The 17813-nt window shown below is 52.8% G+C and overlaps 7 protein-coding genes across 7 annotated transcripts; 3 read left to right on the top strand and 4 right to left on the bottom strand.

The window, feature by feature from the left end:
- Window positions 1-1784: 1784 nt before the first annotated feature.
- ALTATR162_LOCUS7641 (uncharacterized protein) lies at window positions 1785-3473 on the bottom strand (the record flags this gene model as incomplete). The annotated part of the gene is made up of 3 exons (XM_043315269.1): window positions 1785-2297; window positions 2346-3213; window positions 3262-3473. The coding sequence occupies 3 exons, from the start codon at window positions 3471-3473 to the stop codon at window positions 1785-1787; spliced, it is 1593 nt and encodes a 530-aa protein (XP_043171204.1).
- A 222-nt stretch (window positions 3474-3695) lies between these two features.
- On the top strand, window positions 3696-6635 carry ALTATR162_LOCUS7642 (uncharacterized protein; the record flags this gene model as incomplete). Its single annotated transcript, XM_043315270.1, has 1 exon — window positions 3696-6635. The coding sequence occupies one exon, from the start codon at window positions 3696-3698 to the stop codon at window positions 6633-6635; it is 2940 nt and encodes a 979-aa protein (XP_043171205.1).
- Window positions 6636-6921: 286 nt separating this feature from the next.
- On the bottom strand, window positions 6922-8629 carry ALTATR162_LOCUS7643 (uncharacterized protein; the record flags this gene model as incomplete). Its single annotated transcript, XM_043315271.1, has 2 exons — window positions 6922-8373; window positions 8420-8629. 2 exons carry the CDS (start codon window positions 8627-8629, stop codon window positions 6922-6924), a joined length of 1662 nt encoding a protein of 553 aa, XP_043171206.1.
- Window positions 8630-9253: 624 nt separating this feature from the next.
- Window positions 9254-10432, top strand: ALTATR162_LOCUS7644 (uncharacterized protein; the record flags this gene model as incomplete). The annotated part of the gene is made up of 2 exons (XM_043315272.1): window positions 9254-10217; window positions 10266-10432. 2 exons carry the CDS (start codon window positions 9254-9256, stop codon window positions 10430-10432), a joined length of 1131 nt encoding a protein of 376 aa, XP_043171207.1.
- Window positions 10433-10610: 178 nt separating this feature from the next.
- On the bottom strand, window positions 10611-11556 carry ALTATR162_LOCUS7645 (uncharacterized protein; the record flags this gene model as incomplete). The annotated part of the gene is made up of 2 exons (XM_043315273.1): window positions 10611-11480; window positions 11536-11556. The coding sequence occupies 2 exons, from the start codon at window positions 11554-11556 to the stop codon at window positions 10611-10613; spliced, it is 891 nt and encodes a 296-aa protein (XP_043171208.1).
- A 318-nt stretch (window positions 11557-11874) lies between these two features.
- On the top strand, window positions 11875-15533 carry ALTATR162_LOCUS7646 (uncharacterized protein; the record flags this gene model as incomplete). Its single annotated transcript, XM_043315274.1, has 3 exons — window positions 11875-13932; window positions 13981-14383; window positions 14434-15533. The coding sequence occupies 3 exons, from the start codon at window positions 11875-11877 to the stop codon at window positions 15531-15533; spliced, it is 3561 nt and encodes a 1186-aa protein (XP_043171209.1).
- Window positions 15534-16351: 818 nt separating this feature from the next.
- ALTATR162_LOCUS7647 (uncharacterized protein) lies at window positions 16352-17716 on the bottom strand (the record flags this gene model as incomplete). The annotated part of the gene is made up of 3 exons (XM_043315275.1): window positions 16352-16639; window positions 16691-17560; window positions 17708-17716. The coding sequence occupies 3 exons, from the start codon at window positions 17714-17716 to the stop codon at window positions 16352-16354; spliced, it is 1167 nt and encodes a 388-aa protein (XP_043171210.1).
- Window positions 17717-17813: the final 97 nt, after the last annotated feature.

Below are 17813 nucleotides of genomic sequence, written 5' to 3' on the forward strand. Positions count from 1 at the left end.
AAGGATCTGGAAAGGATCACACTGTGGTTTCGGTGATATTTTTGAGCCGCGTGACCTTATCAGTGTAATAATGCACTGGATTTTGGAGTCGTATCTGTGGTGCAGATGCCGCTAAAATGTTGGCTCGAGTGTCCGGTGCAGTTGGTTCCACGGATCCGATCGAGTCCTTGGGTCCTTTGATGATGTTTCCGGGTTTCTTAATGTTGGCTTTGCAGCGTTTAGCGATGAAGTGAAGAATGAATGGTGGGTATGAAGAAGGATAGTCTGTCAAAGAGCGTAGAGACCAGCTGTGTCGTAAGGAGCGAACACCGGGCCGCGAAATGAGGGAATGATAGCTGCTGTGGAAGGCAATGAGCGCGTAAGGCAAAGGAAGGGAGGAAGCCTGAAGAAGAGGGCGCGCGATAGAGCGACTCAATGGGTTGAAAAACCAGCATCCCCGGGGCGGCAGGCTAACCAAGCCGCGTCGACATGTCTCTCGAAGATTGGTAGGAGTGACCGGGGGGAACGCCAGAACCAAGTAAAAAGCAGCAAATCAGAGTGTATTGGGTCCTGGGATGCTGAGTTAGTGGCGTCGACACAGCCTGGCTAAGTTTAGTGGGTGATATGTTTTCTATAGCTGACGAATGGGGTTGCCTCGCAGAGAGGGCGTCTGCCGCCCATGCGTCTCAGATTGAGCCGGGGCTCGTTGGCCTGTTTAGTTGATCCGCACGCTTTCGTTGGGGTTCCAAAGGCCCGCTGTTTCAACGCTTCCCACAAGCAGAGATCCACTACCGAGCTGAATGAAGGGCTTTCCCTTTCCTGTCACACGGCATTGACAATGTGAGATGATTCAGATGAATGGCGGATAGGTGGATAATAATTGCAATCGGGGGTCGGCGGCACAGCTGTCATTCTGCCTCGACAGCTCACGCATAGCATGCCATATGGATAAGCTCCGACGCGAGCGAAAACGGTACCGTGGTTGCGTTGGTGAAGGCATATCTGTCAACCCGCTCCTAATCCGGTCACCTGGCACTCTAAAACCTTGTGCAGAGGCGCCAAAGGCAGGCCGCTCACTCGGTGCCACGATTGTACCTTACAAACGCACGAATGAACAGCTGTCTTGCATACTCCGAGGATGTCGGCCTGCTATCCTTAGACATCATCAAAAGGGTCCGATGGTTTTGACCTTTCTGCCTTGCGTGGCCTTGGTGGTTTCGAAACTGTGAAGGGCCGAGACGGGGGAACCTAGCAATGACGATTTGGGCCGCCGTCTCTCGAGATCGAGACCAAAGGCAGCGTCGTCGTCGGGTCCACTTTGCGGAGATGTTGGTGCCCGGCCAGTTCCTAAGCTGCAAACGAAGGTAGATCAGCCGGTCGCTTGTCGGATGTGTGGTGTGAGTTCGCCCGCTGGTTCACTTTGCTTCGTCACGCTCGGGCACTGGCACAGAAAACGAATTTGGGTTTATCATTTACCGTTGCTCTTGGTGATGGTGATGTCACTACGATGTTCAACTATGAATCGCGCTGCCACACAATGAGGCTACCCGATTCAGATGAGATGAAAGGAGCTGAAAAGCAAGGGCGAGCTGTCCAGGTCGTCGGGCAATTTTTGAAACGCGTGCGGGACATGACTCGCGATTGCGACTCTGCGAAACATGACTTTACATGGGTTTCTCGACCGTTGCGGGGTCAAGCTTCACAAATTGCTTGATTGTGCAAGATGTAGGTCATGGTACAAATGGTATCAGATCTTGGTACATTCGCCACGTTTTGTAGGTCCTATATGCCCAGGGTATCATCGTCTACTCCTCCATCGACTCCCACCCCTTCTCGTCACCATTTTCGGCACCTTCGTCGTCGCTTTCGCCCTCTTCGGTGTCTGAGTCTGTGTCCTGCTCCTCAAGACCCACGAGTCTCTCCTTGCCATCCCCTCTAATTGCCGGCACCTTGTTCGCGAAAGCTGCACGCACGGCTGCGTTCGTGCTTGTGTCCCAGATCTGTACTGCACCTTTGCTTCCAGCGATGGCCAGTCGGAAACCGACTTCTTTATCAGGTGCAAAGGATGTTGAGAAGACCCGCCCAACACCCAGGTCTCGCGATACGACCATGCTCGGTCCATTGTCTTGAATGTTCCAGAGCTTGACTTGCTTGTCTGTTGAGCCTGTGACCAGGTAGCCGGGTATGACTGGGTTTATGTCGAACGAAGAGATGGATTCGTCATGTGCTTGTAGCACCCATACCGGCTTCGAGGCAGAGGGGTCTTTTGGCGCATTGCGAACGTCGTGGTAGTGTATCATACCATTCTCGGTAGAGACCTGGGGTTGTTAGTACGACGTGATTCAAGTTTGTGCTGCAACACTTACGTAGAAGTAGTTCGGGTCGTGAGGATTCCACCGCACAGTCTCGACATCACTCTCGACACCCCATCGTGGCGCTTTTGCGTCGGGTGCACGCACGTCGGCTGCCACGACAGTCCTGTCGTAGCTACCACTGAGCAGCGCAGTGGCTTCGACGGGATGCCAGGCAACGGAGCAGACCTTATCCGTGTGGTACGTGTATGACTTGGCGCATTTTGTCGTGTTCAGGTCCCACAACTTGATGGTCTTGTCGGCGGATGATGAAGCGAGGAAATTTCGGTGTTGTCGGTTCGCTGCAAGTGAGAGGACCGAGTCGACATGGAACTCGTCGTTGGCCTTCTTTGACTTCTTCTTCTTCTTTTTGGGCTTGTCCATCTTTGCATCCTCGGCGCCTTGTCCAAGCACTGCGTCTGGGTACATGCTGTCGACGACATCCAGATTCCAGATCTCAATATCAGGATCCATGGTTCCAATCGCCACGTAGTTGCCCCTGCCTTCACTTGTGCCTATCGACTTGCCCACAGGCAGATCTAACCATTCGACGGCAAGCGGAATCGCAGGCAGCATAATGTCGTGGTGCACATAGAGATTGTCGTCCTCGTCCTCGTATACGTAGACTTCGAGATGGGCGACTTCGTCTTCTATGCGACCAGCCAGAACTAGGTTGTCCGTAGCCAAGATTTGAAGCTCCTCACGATCTTCTTCGTCCTCTTCCTCTCCGCCTTGCATGGTGATGTACGGATCATCCTCGTCATTCTCGTGGAAGACGAGGTTCTTCGCGTTTCCGAACATGGCCATAGTATCACCATGGTCTTCAGCAACATCGTCGTCGTAGTGCTCGAGATCGTATTCTTTGAGGTCGTCATCATCGTCCCTTGGCAGCAGTTAGCAGTGGCAAAACAGACAAGCTGGGCGCACACACTCGTCGTCCTTTTTGGAGGCCTTGGATGAAGTGCCGTTGCTCTTGCTCTTTTCCTCAGCCTGCGCCTCTTCGAGATCCTCCTTGGCGTCCTCGAGTTGCAGGTTAGCAAGCTTGGATATCCGCTCGTACTCGTCCTCGTCAAATTGGTATCGTGAGGGAAAGGGCGCCGCGAAGCCGCGCGGCACCCATGTTGTGGCCGTTATCATAGACATTGCGCTGGTGTTGACAAGTAAATTGCGCCGTAAGAGCGCAGGTTCAAGTCGCGTGGGGAACTTTTTCAAAAGTTGGAAATAATTTTGGGCGCCCCGCAACGATTGGCCGAAGCTCCTGCCCTGCCTATCGATACTGCGGACCCCCGAGCATCATCTTTCGCGACATGTTAAACTTTCCAACCACGACAACACGCGACGCCACCTGCTCCTCTACAGCCCACCATGGAACGCGGACATAGCCCGAAGCGGCGCAAGCTCGACCCCGAAGAGTACTCCATCGCGCCCCGTCCAAAGTTCCGCAAGCCGAACCACGCTGCATCTTCCCGAGCGCATACACCCAAGTTGCAGGACAATGGCGCAACCCCATCGCAGAAGTCTTTCGATGGGCCCGAGCCGCTGGTGGACGACTTTGATTCCATGGCGCTGGATCGCGACTGGTATGGCGGCGAGGAGAACGGGCACACGTTCGGAGACGACACTCACAACCCATTCGGCGGCGCTGAGAGCACATGGCTGGATGCGCAACGCGAGGCTGCGCTGACCGAAAAGAAACAAAACAACCGAGCAAGCATGCGGGCGCAACAGAAGCAGAAGGACGTAGACGCGTGGGAGACGAATCGGATGCTGCAGTCTGGAGTCGCCCAAAGAAGAACCTTTGACGATGACTTCGACGACGAGGAAGATGCCATGCGTGTGCATATTCTTGTTCACGACCTCAAACCGCCCTTTCTCGACGGAAAGACTGTTTTCACCAAGCAGATCGACCCTGTTCCTGCCGTACGCGACCCACAGAGCGATATGGCTGTCTTCAGTCGGCGTGGCAGTCGTGTTGTCAAGGAGAAAAGGCAGCAGAAAGAACGGGCTAAACAGACGCAAGAAGCCACCAGCGCCAAGGGAACTACATTGGGAAACATCATGGGCGTCAAGGAGGAGGACACGGATAGTGCTGCCCCAGGCCCCGAAGACGAGCAGAAACAGGGCGGCAGCAAGTTTGCTCAGCATCTCAGCAAACAAGAAGGCGCAAGTGCTTTCAGTAAGAGCAAGACACTCAGAGAGCAGAGACAATACCTTCCGGCCTTTGCAGTTCGAGAAGACCTCCTGCGCGTGATTCGAGACAATCAAGTCGTCATCGTCGTCGGTCAGACGGGCTCTGGAAAGACGACCCAACTGACTCAGTTCCTTTTTGAGGATGGCTATGCCAAGCAAGGACTTATTGGGTGTACACAACCTCGTCGTGTTGCAGCTATGAGTGTTGCAAAACGCGTGAGTGAAGAGATGGAGGTGAAGCTGGGTGGTCAGGTTGGATATGCCATCCGTTTCGAGGACTGCACTAGCAAGGAAACTAAGATCAAATACATGACTGATGGTGTGTTGCTCCGAGAGTCGTTGGTAGAACCAGACCTGGACAAATACTCCTGCATCATCATGGACGAGGCCCACGAGAGAGCTTTGAACACCGATGTGCTCATGGGTCTCCTCAAGAAGGTGCTGGCACGGAGACGAGATCTGAAATTGATTGTCACATCAGCCACCATGAACTCAGAACGATTCTCACGCTTCTACGGAGGAGCCCCAGAGTTCATAATTCCAGGGCGAACGTTCCCTGTTGACATCCAATACTCGCGATCGCCATGCGAGGACTATGTCGACAGTGCAGTCAAACAGGTCCTCGCTATACATGTCTCCCAAGGACCTGGCGACATTCTAGTCTTCATGACAGGTCAGGAGGATATTGAAATCACATGTGAGCTTGTAGCCGAAAGGCTTAAACTTCTCAACGACCCGCCAAAACTCAGTATTCTTCCCATTTATAGTCAGATGCCTGCCGACCTGCAAGCAAAGATCTTCGACAGAGCAGCACCAGGCGTACGCAAGGTCATCGTGGCCACCAACATTGCAGAAACTAGTTTGACAGTGGACGGCATCATGTATGTGGTGGACGCTGGGTTTTCCAAGCTCAAAGTTTACAACCCGAAGATGGGCATGGACACACTTCAGATTACACCTATTTCGCAGGCTAACGCCTCCCAACGTGCTGGTCGTGCTGGCCGTACCGGACCAGGAAAGTGTTTCCATCTATACACAGAGCGAGCCTTCCGAGACGAATTCTACATCCAAACCATTCCAGAAATCCAGCGAACAAATCTCGCCAACACAGTCCTCCTACTGAAATCCCTCGGCGTCCGCGACTTACTCGACTTTGACTTCATGGACCCGCCACCCCAAGACACCATAACAACCTCTCTGTTCGACCTCTGGGCCCTCGGTGCCCTAGACAACATCGGCAACCTCACCGATCTCGGCCGCACCATGACGGCTTTCCCCATGGACCCTTCCCTCGCCAAACTCATCATCACGGCCACGGAATACGAATGCAGCGAAGAAATGCTCACTATCGTCGCCATGCTCTCCGTCCCCTCCGTTTTCTACCGACCCAAAGAACGCCAGGAAGAATCAGACGCCGCGCGCGAAAAGTTCTTCGTTCCGGAATCTGATCACCTTACCCTGCTCCACGTCTATACGCAGTGGAAAGTCAACGGCTACTCCGATGGCTGGTGTGTCCGCCATTTCTTGCATCCAAAAGCGCTTCGTCGTGCGAAAGAAATCCGCGACCAAATCTACGACATCATGTCCAAGCAGAAGATGAAGCTCGTCTCCTGCGGTACCGACTGGGACGTGATCCGTAAATGCATTTGCTCGGGCTACTACCACCAAGCTGCCAAGGTCAAGGGTATAGGCGAGTACATCAACCTCCGTACTAGCGTTACCATCCAACTCCATCCTACTTCTGCGCTCTACGGTTTAGGCTACTTGCCCGATTACGTCGTGTACCATGAACTTATTCTTACGAGCAAAGAGTACATGTCGTGTGTTACTTCTGTGGATCCACACTGGTTGGCGGATCTGGGCGCTGTGTTTTACAGTATCAAGGAGAAGGGGTACTCTGCGAGAGATAAGCGTATTATGGAAACCGAGTTCAACAGAAAGGCTGAGTTGGAGGCGCAGATGGCCGTTGACAAGGCGAATGAGGATCGAAGGATTGCTGAGGAGGAGAATGGACCTGTGGTTAAGAAAGCAGGCGTGGTGAAGAAGAAGGATGCGGATGTCGATGGGGTGGTTAAAAGACCGGTCATTGGGAAGTCAAAGTTTAGACGGAGGTGAAGGGGATTTCTTGTACAACTCATGTAGCTTCACACGGCATTTGTGGAGATGTGTATAACATAAGTCATCGAACATGGTCTTAGACATTAGACTAGTATGTGCTGGTGCTACGTGAAGGAAAACAAAAGCCGAAACATGCAACGCCGTAGGGTATGCGAAGGAAAACTTATAACAAGAACCGAAGGTCAACTTTGAAAAGAGACGAGTTTTCCCAAACTGCATCGCTGCTACGTAGTGGCCCGTCCACCGTGTCATGAAGCATGCTTTTCATTGCAGATAGATGCTCCTACTGCTCATCATCCGTCTCGCTCTTAACCTTGGCCGCAGCCTTGACAAGCTGCTTGAGACGCTTCTCCATGACGGTACGTCCCTCGAGCGTGTCCCATACCTGATGAGGCGCCTTGTTGACGACATCCCAGCTGACGAGGTTGTCCGTAAGAGTAGTCAGATCCTTCTGCTTTCGCTCCCACTCGCTGTCCCTCCTGACTTCGATGCCACTGGAAACGACGACAAGCGGGGTGTTGGCGGACTGAATGTTCCTAGCAGACGAAACCTCGTTCTTGGTGAGGCTGTCAGCAACGAGGTTCTCTTGAAGTTGCGCCTTGATATATTTGCCCGATTGGTATGCATTGCGACCGTAGACACGGTCTTCACGGGTGCGGCCCTTGAAGAGTGCGCCTGCAAGACGGACGGTACCGAGAGGTGAGATGATGCCCCACGCCCAGAGGATGAAACCACGTCCTGCGCCGCCGTAACGGTGAAGAAGGTCCTCGTGGAGGGGATCGATCATCATGAGACCAACGACCTGCTTCATATGACGCGAGCTGAAGATTCGAGAGACGATGCTGCCAGTACCAGCGGATACGAGAATCCAAGGTCCTTCCTCTCCAGACTTGGCGAGAGCTTCTGAGAAAACGTCCGCAGACATGCCGGCCGAGTGTGGGGAGGGTGCGTTGTCGGAGAAGGCATAACCAGGGCGATCCCAGTAACAGTAGCGGGAGATAGTACCGTTCTTGTAGGCTGCGTAAGCCCAGTGCTCAAAGTCATACTCCAGTGGCGATTCGCCGGCCTCGAGGAGGATGGTAGGGTCCTTGGAACCGCTGGTTTCGGAGGCGTTTCCGACACAGGCAAGATGCACGGCGTACTTGTCGCCATCTACGAGGATACGGTCACCATACATTTTGAGTGTGGCATCGCGGGCACGCATGCCGAGAGTTCCAGTCATCAAGATGACAATAACGATGAAGATGACTGTGAGAATCGTAGCGACTGTAACAGCAAGCCATTCCTTCAGTGTGCGGCGTGTCTCGGCTCGGCCAGTAAGACGTTCCTCTTCTTCGTGTTTGCCGTATGCGACGACACGATCGGTCAGGATGCACCACACAGCCATGACGAAAGCCCAGACAACACTTGCGATACCGACCCAGCCTTCCTCAAGCCTGATGCGAGGTACTGCCAAGATAAGGATCATGTCAATAGCCAGGAGTCCGGCGATGATTGCTGTGGTGATACGGAGACCTCTGGCAGGAGTAACGAAGAAGATGGTTGCGACGAGGAGATTGCCGAGGGTGAGACATGTGTAGGCGAAGTCGAAGAAGCCCGATCCACGGGTGTGTAAGCCAGGAGGGGAGACGAAGATGGACACTAACAAAAGTACCCACCACAAGAAGGTGATTACGAGGAAGAGTATGGTCAGGTAGCGCATAGCGCGAACGGTCCAGAGGTTGTATGGAGACACCTGGAACTGTTAGATGGACTTTCTACACAAAGACTGGAAAACATACAGCTGGATCATCTGGGTCAAGGTAGCCATCGGAGGTGGGTGGTGGCCTGGGACGGTCGAGAAGCCGGGTCCTCTCAGTCGGCTCTTCGCTTCTTCTCGACGGTTGATGGCTTCTCCTGGACGACCTCGACGCTCCATCGTCGTTGGGAATTGGGTGTGGTTCTTCCGCCCTCAGGCCGTCCTGGTCTCCATTGTCTTTTCCGCTCCACATGCTGGACATTCGGAGCTCTTCTTGAGCTACAAACACTGGCGGTATAGTAGTTCAGGCGGGCAATATCAGTTTCTACCGATATGTAAGGCTCTGCAGAGGTCTCTACAAAGTTTTGGGATAATAAGAGCTCTTGAAAGCTCGTGAAACGTTTAGAATGCGACCGGGAGGCGTCGATGTTTTACTCACGGCTGGGACGCTAAGACAAAGATCGACCGACGTCATCATCACATTGATCCAGGTTCACAACTGACTAGCGGCACATCAGAAGCCTAGATCGCCGCGCGGAAACCTCCAAGCGATCCCTACACTTGCCAACCATCTCCACGGTACGCCCAGCCTCGTGGCGTATCTCACTGTCATCCAACGCCGCTGCGTCATTGGATTGCGAAACGGGGTTCGCGATGCATCTCTTGCTGCCTCTAACGGCTCTTCGTTAAGACATTGGCGTTTATCCCTGCCGTCTATCAGATAGAACCCCACCCGTATCAATTCCCCTCACGCCTCCAGGCCACGACATGTTGGAACGCTGAAGACACGCTAGCTGTCCAATCACCGATGTGCGGATCTCCACGCTTCACCAAACCCTGATTTTCGACTCAAACAGCCTCGTCCAAGCCACACACCATGTCCAGCTTGGCTAGAGAGTTCGCAAAGACCAAACTTTCTTCCCTGCCACCACCAGAGCCATTGCAGGAAGAGCCTCCCGAGTACGAAGATGACTCGTCCTCGGCATCGTCAATGTCTAGCACCGGTACTGTCAGACCGTCAAATACACTAAGACCCGCCCCCGCAATACATTGGTCCGACTACTATGCCCAAGAATTCTATCTTGAACAGCACAAGGATAGGTCAGGACATGCCAAGTTTCACGTATACCTCACACCGCCAGCGACGGCGAAGGCACCCTTGGTAGTGCTCCACCATGGCGCCGGAAGCTCAGCAATGACCTTTGCGCTGGCAGCCAAGGAGATTCGCAGGGCCATGCCAGAAATCGGAATACTGGCTGTCGAAGCACGCGACCACGGAAGTGTTGTCTGGAACGCTAGTGGGGAGGTGGACAATGATCTGAGCATTGGGCAGCTCAGTAAAGATCTAGTCGACATGCTGTCGCTCACCCAGAGCAAGATGAGTTGGGAAGAACTCCCCCAGGTTGTCCTGATAGGACACAGTCTGGGCGGTGCAGTCGTCACCGATGTGGCCAACAAGGGCTTACTAGGAAACAAGCTACTGGGCTTTGGAGTGCTTGATGTAGTCGAGGGCTCAGCCATGGAGACACTGGGACATATGCATACTTACCTTGCGAGTAGGCCCAAGTCGTTCCCTTCGCTTCCTGCTGCTATTGAGTGGCACATCCGATCACGAACGATACGCAACCCACAGTCAGCGAGAGCAAGCGTACCGAGCCTGTTGCTACAAAATCCAGATGGGCGCTGGGCGTGGCGGACAGAGCTCGCGAGCACCGAGCCATACTGGGAGAATTGGTTCACTGGTATGAGCGGCAAGTTCCTCAGTGGAAAGGGAGCCAAATTATTGCTGCTCGCTGGAACCGACAGACTGGACAAGGAATTGATGATTGGGCAGATGCAGGGTATGTCTACTAAATTGTCGCTTTTGTGAGGTATCTAATGCAGTACAGGCAAATTTCAACTCCAAGTCTTTCCCGCCGCTGGGCATTTCCTCCACGAAGACCTTCCTGAAAAGACTGCTGAAGTCGTGGTCGAGTTTGTGAAGCGCAACGATCGCAGTGCGCTCATCCTTCCGCCCAAGGTCTCTGACCTCCTTGCACAAGGCAAGAGAGTATAAATGCTTTCATGGCACATGTTTTCCGTCGCCGCGACTCCCCCTAATTATCTTGTAATATGAATGGCATACAACCGGGGTAGGTTGCGCCCCATCGATTTCGACTCTCAGACCTGACACTGTCCAGTATTTCGGGTATCGCATGTTGGTCCACACTTGGACCTATATCTTGTGCCGACTATCATGGCGAAGCTGGCTCTGCAGGCTCTCCTCCATCCGGTGCATCGCCGCCACCGTCAGCTTTGGACTTGTGCTTCCTTCTCCTCTTACGAGGCGCAGATTCTTCGCGTTCGCCCCTCTGTTTGTCGCCGTCAGTCTCTGATGCGGACGGTCGCGCCTTCTTGGTAGCGCCAGACTGGGCCGTCTTGTCCTTGGTCGACTTCTTGACACTCAGCGGATTAGGTCCCTTGGGGCCCTTGCGTTTCTTCGCCTTGGGCCTCGTATCTCCCGTAGCCTGATCTCCAATAGATTGACCACCCTCTCCAGCTTGTCCCTCATCTTCTCTTTTCCTCTTTGGTGTCGCCTCTGGCTTCCGCTGCCCTTTGAGCCCCAACTTGAACTTTGACTTTTCCTCTCGCTCTCGGTGTTGCTCTGTCGCATCAGCCATAGATTCCATGAGGACTATAGATTTGGATAGATATATGATCGGTACGCCAGCGATTTGTCGCATCTTCGCGCGCGTGCTCGGGTCGTTGGCAGCAACCACATATCGATGCTTGTTCGTCGCATTGTCCTTGGGGTCCACTACTGAGCTCAAACACTCTAGTGTACTCAGCGGCTCCTCCAAGTCTTGATGATTACATCGCCGGCGCTCGTACTCCTTGGCTTGTAATATGAGCGTCTCGTTTTTCGGCTTCGCGTTGTAGAGGTGTCGCATGTCGCATGTCGTGATCATGGGCTTTACCTGCCCGCCGAGCATCTTCTGAAGTCGCGCGAGGAGATCGATTTTGCAGGTGTAAGCATCTTCGAGGATCTGTGAATCAAGTAGGACTTGATAAGGTTCGCGGAAGCCGAAGTTGAGTTCGTATTGATGGAGCTGCTTCTTGTACGCCTGGCTTACAGTAAGCGAATTATTCGGGTGCTTGCGATAGGATGCTATCGATTACCTTTGCGCGCTTTAACTTCATTGTGACTTTGTGCTTAGGAGCAGTTGATTGTTCGCGGGGAAAAAAGTTCGTTGCGGCCAAAAGTTCGAACCAGACTGCGGAACCTAGCGTGCACCAGCCACGCGTGCCACGCTAACTTAGTATCCGACGTCTGCGGCTTGTAGCGACACCCCCGTTGCTCTCCGCTTTGGTAAATCCGCCTCTGGGCATTGCACGCGTACTTGTACATACTCGGACATATACGTGAACTATTTCATACGGCGGCTCCCTGCGCTCTTCTTTTTGACACGACTGCGAACTTGCCCTCTCCATGCGTTTCTCACGGTAGTCCCCACCAGAATGAGCGAGAACCCCGCCGAGGCCCCCAAGAATGAGGGAAATAATGCCGAAACTGCGGACGTGAAGAAGGAACCTAACGAGGCGGTCGAATATGATGATTTTGGTCTGCCCGTAAGGAAGCGAAGGCCACGGACGCCGGTGGAGGACAGTTCCGACTCGGAAGGGGAGAAGTTTGAGGATGCCGTAGCTTCCACAGCCACCAGTCCAGACAAGGTCGCGGAAGAGGGACAAGTCAAGGCAGAGAATACAGAGGGGAAGCTTTCAGAGGTCGCATCTGAAGGCACTGAGAAGGAAAGCGATGCGCTCCCACAAGTCAATGGGCAGGTGAAGGAGCCCATGGATACAGCCGACCCAAAGGCACCTAAAGACAAGCCAGTAGAAACGAAGCAAGATACACCCGAGGCTACACGACCTTCCGAGACCACCGAAACGTCCACGAGCACAAGTATAGCACCTCCTCACCGCCGCCAAACGAGCGTCCCGACCGTATCCGAGTATTCACATCAGCATGCAGTCATGCAGTCGCAAACAGATGTCAAGGAAGAGAAGAAGGAAGAGGACGACGGCGAATGGCAGACGATGCCAGCATACGCTCGATACGACATGTACGACGACGACAACAGGCTCATTGCGAAGGAGAACACGGAAGAACTAGAAGACATGCATGGCTATGGCAACGTCGGAGGCGCTGCCAAAGGATATACAAGAGTCATCATGGATGATGATGCTGACTCGCAAACGAGCATGGACGACAACACCGCGTACCTGTTCAAGGAGAGGAGTACTGCCCTGGCCGACGAGGACGAGGAGGGTCGTGATCCGCTCTCGCAAATGCAGGCGACAAAGAACCTCCTTACCGAAGGACAGCGTGTCGCATATGTTGGATTGGTACGTTTGGCCATGGTAGAAATGGAACGCAAGTTTTCAGAATTCGAGACGACCAACAGGAAAATGAAGAAGCTACTCGAGCTACAGTCAGGAACAACAAAGATGTGGTCACAGAAAATCATGGTCAAGATTTATGGGCACATGGATATTAATGCTTCTGAGCAAATCATGATCGAGCAACTGTCTGAACATGGCGTGGTCCCCGCAGATCTTACGCCAGCACTAATGCAGAATGCTCGAGTAAAGAATCCGGCAGCAGAAGAGGTGGAGACGGTAAATGAGTCGGACTCTGCCAGGCCGTCTATATCATCGCCGCGCCCTGGTTCACTAGTTAAAGATTCAAAACCGAAGAGGGCATCGACGACAGAATCGCAAGACGACCTACAAACACCGCCCCCTCCACCGTACCAAGAACATCAGGACGACGATTTCGATTACCCAGACGTCAGATCACCATCACAACTTCCCACCAGCAAAAACCTAGACATCGATTTGCGGTGGACCGTCTTATGCGACCTGTTTTTAGTCCTCATTGCCGACTCTGTTTATGATTCACGCTCAAGAGAGCTATTTGAGCAGGTCGGAAAGTATCTCAGTGTAGACTGGCTGGAAAGCTGCCGCTTCGAGAAGCGTGTCACGGATGCTTTGGAGATGCAAGAGCAGGCAGACAAGGAGAACTGGAACGAAGATGAACATATGGTCAACCGAGCTAAGCGGGCACGCAACAAGCGATTGGCATTTATGGGTCTTGCGACTGTCGGTGGTGGTCTCGTTATTGGCTTATCCGCTGGCCTACTCGCTCCAGTCATTGGCGCCGGTCTCGCCGCGGGTTTCACGACTATAGGCGTAGCAGGCACAAGTAGTTTCCTGGCAGGTGCTGGAGGTGCCGCCATCATTACGTCGACTGGTGTAGTCACGGGTAGTACTGTTGGTGTACGAGCCATGAACAGACGCACAGGTGCTGTCAAGACGTTCGAGTACCGACCGCTCCATAACAACAAAAGGACTCATCTCATCATCACGTTGGCGGGCTGGATGAACGGCAAAGTGGACGATGTCCGCTTACCGTACAGTACTGTGGATCCCATCATGGGCGACATATATTCCGTACTATGGGAACCTGAGATGCTGAGGAGCATGGGTGACACCATCAATATTCTTGCCACCGAAGTGAGTTTTTCATGTTCAAACTAGCAAGGTGTTTACTAACCATACTAGGCTCTCACACAAGGTCTCCAACAAGTTTTGGGAAGTACCATCCTCACAGCCCTCATGGCCGCTATGACGCTTCCTCTGGCTTTGACTAAGCTCTCTTACCTGATTGACAACCCTTGGATCGTTTCGCAAGCACGAGCAGACATGGCCGGATTGATCCTTGCAGACTCCCTCATCGATCGCAACCTAGGGACAAGGCCTGTCACTCTTGTCGGTTTCTCCTTGGGGTCAAGAGTCATCTTCTCATGTTTGAAGGAACTTGCAAATCGTGGGGCATTCGGCATAGTGCAGAATGTCTATATGTTTGGTACACCAGCAGTAGCCAAGCATGACGAGTACATTAGGGCAAGATCAGTCGTGCCTGGAAGGTTTGTCAATGGGTATGCTACCAATGACTGGATCTTGGGTACGTCATGCACACTTCTACCCTTTGTCTACTACTGACACTGTGTTTAGGCTATCTGTTCCGTGCAACAAGTGGTGGAGTAATGCGCGTAGCTGGTCTAGCACCCGTCCAGATCCCGACCATCGAAAACGTTAACGTAACCGAACTGGTCCCTGGTCACATGGCCTACCGTGCTGCCATGCCCAAGCTACTCCGCGAAGTCGGCTGGTTAGTAGAATCCGATGAGTTCGCCGAGATCGAGGACCCAGACCCTGAGAATCACGACGTACGCCAACGCGAACTTATCAATGAGATCGAGGAAGCACGAAGAGAATTGGAGAAGAAAGCGCAAGAGAAAGAGAAAAGGGGTAGCAAATTGAGCTGGTGGTCGAAGAAGAAGAAGGACAAGAAGGACTGGGAGGTCTATGATGAAAACTCCAATGCCGCTCCACCAGGCCACCGGAAGCTGGACCAAGACCAAGATCCAGCGAAACTAGCGGAAAACCAGGTCATGTTCGACATCGACGCAATCAGAAAGGAGGTAGCCACCTTGGCTGCAGAAAGCAAGGAATACAACGCCGAAGCTGAATTCGAAATCAAAGAAATCAAAAGCACGCTGCCGCCTATGAAAATCGACATCGCAACTGTATCGCCATCACAAACAAGTCCGTACTCTACGCTGAGAGAGACGAAGAGTTACAATGACAGTCTAGGCGTATCAAGCACAGATCCCAAAAAGACGACTTCTTCTTCCCCTTCAAATGGCCGTTACGAAGAATACGACGAATTCGATGATCCCGGCGCAGGTCAAATGGAAATGACATTCGACACTTCTTTCCGCGATCCACCAACATCTACCTCGACCCCCAACAATAAATCCCCGTTACCTCTGTCACCTCTACCCGCGCATCCAAATCGCTCCGGCACCTCCTCGCCCTGGGACTCCACGACACCTAGTAAAAACGGATCTGCTGCGCCTTGGAACCCCGATGCACAGCCTTCTTGGGATGACCCTACGCCTGCTGAACGTCCGCCCTTGAGATCTGCTAAAACGGAATCGTACGCGAGTAATGCGGGTGCATCGTCGGGGGATTTGGGTCATAATGCTTGGGCTGATGAATTTGATGATGACTTTGGACAGGAGAAGGAGGTCAAGATGAGTTTTATGTGATGAGGGTCTTTCCTTCCTGGTGATATGGGCATCTCGTGGCGTATGGGTTTGGTAACCTTTGCTGTATCCGGTTTTCTGATCTTCTCTTGTTGGTTATTCCTTCGCTTTTCTTTTTGTATCGCGCTTTGTTGCATAATTCAGCGCGCATTGTGGAGTTTGAATGACATTAAGTCTTGAGGGCGTTTGCATCTCGTTCGCTGGGTTGGAGGGAAATGTCTTTAGCGCGGGCATTTTGGATGGGTATGCAGTTGGATATTTGATTTTCGATCATTGTTTGAGATAATTGCGCCGGAGGCATGAGGGAAACCATATAATATAACAATATCAACATATTCAATACAGTCTCACGTAGTGCATATCTGTACTTTTTCTCACCATACTTGGGTCTACCCCATCGTTATCGTGCACAGTTGTCACTTGGCATAGCCCTTCATCAGTTCTATATTGTCACTACACGATGCCCTTGTTTTCACCATCATAGAATTCACTGTACGTGGCAAAGGGAACGTAAGAGGTACTGAGATACAGTTCATTATTCGTAATCTGCTAGCTACTACTCATATATCGTACACGGCTTCGACCACACGGTCGAAGCCCATATGCGGCGCAAACTATGAAACATCATGTAACTCATATGTACGCTACACTACTGCCGAGCCCAGTAAGAAAAGAAAAAAACGACGCTCAATACGTGTCAGTATGCTGTGCGGGATGGTACAATTTCGGAAATTCGCTCAAAACGGGATGGAATATCAAGCCGTCACGTGTGCATGTGGAACGTCGGACAAGCGCTTCGAGCGCACAAAGAGCGGGATCCCCTAGACCTCGACTTCTTGCTTGCGACGCCGGATGCTGCCAATGCGCCTCTTGATAGCGCCACCAACACTTCGGCCAGTGGTATTGCTGCGGCCGACGCCGGATGCTTCGGGATCTGTTGCGACGGAAGGAACGATACCGGGTGCTTCGGCATGGCCTGCGCTGCGGGTGCGATGGCTGCGAGTGGTCATCTCAGTGCCAGTGTCGCCAAGACGCTTGTGATCCTTCAGGGCCTTTTCGATAGTGAAAGAAGGCTCGCCCTTGCCCTTGAGGTCGTCTGGGTGGTATTCCTACGCTATGTTAACAAGGTTCTGACAAGGAAAAACAGTAGAGGAACATACCACACCAGGCCATCGGCGGTAATCACCTCCAGGCTCTCGTTGCAGGTCAGCTCCCTCTTCATAATTGAGAACCCTTCCGAAACGATCAGCCATGCCAGGTGGTATGATGGCAACACCCTCCAAAGGACGATGCCTCTGTACAGAGTCGATGATGTTCTCTCGTGGGGTAGCCCTCAGGGCCTCTTCGTTCGAGTCTTTGACCGCCGCGAGAGGACTGTACTTGGTATCCCTATTGCGAGCGAGACTGGCGGCATCGTACGGGCCCTCGTGGTGGTACCGACCGAAGCTTGCTTTGTCCAGACGATCGATGACGTCGGCGCCTTGGAAGTTCTTTTTCCTAAGATGAGGAGCACGGTGAGCAACTTTCTCATCATGACGCAGTTGGTCAAGAGGTCTGTGTGACTTGTCACCAGGAAAACGCTCCTTCAGTGAGCCTGCACGAGCACGAGTAGGTAGGCTCTTTTGCATAGCGGATGGTGCATGGTCGCTGGATCGTCGGGGCCGGCGCTCGTTCATAGGTCCAAAGATTTCCGCGCGGTGGTTCTCAGAGAAATGGGCACGTCTAGGGCTGGCAGAGTTGGGAGGGGATGGATAATCATACCTCCTACTCTGTGGCGTACTCTGCCTAACCTGTGACACTGATGCCGAAGCGCCCTTTGACTCGGACGAAGCCCTGGAATGACGGCGGAAAGGGTTGGTCTCAACTGAGCTTCCGGTGTTCTGAACGCTAACGGATGGGTGGCCTTTGGAGTCTCCAGCGGATCCGGGTGGTGTGATGGGCGCTGCAGGAGCAAATGTCGAACGGAAATGGCTGTTCAGTCCAGTCTCGTCGCTCGGGTCTGGCTCGATCAGAGGATCGATCAACGCATGCTGGGCCTGTTAAGTTAGCTTTTGCGTTCAGATACACATCATTGCGCTGAACTGCTTTGGGACGGCTTCGAGAAGGCGTGCCGGCGCACATGCGAGGCGCGGTAAACGGATCGCCATGCGACTAAACAATAGGAACACAACACTTACAGCCTGCATGATGACTGGGTTCTATTGTGAATATCTGAGTCTGAGATTGTATGAGGGTTGGAGTAGTTGCACGGTTGTAGTTTAATGGTCAGGCGAATGTCAGGTG

This window comes from Alternaria atra (genome assembly GCF_907166805.1).
Source record: "Alternaria atra isolate CS162 genome assembly, contig: 28, whole genome shotgun sequence".
Taxonomy (NCBI): Eukaryota; Fungi; Ascomycota; class Dothideomycetes; order Pleosporales; family Pleosporaceae; genus Alternaria; species Alternaria atra.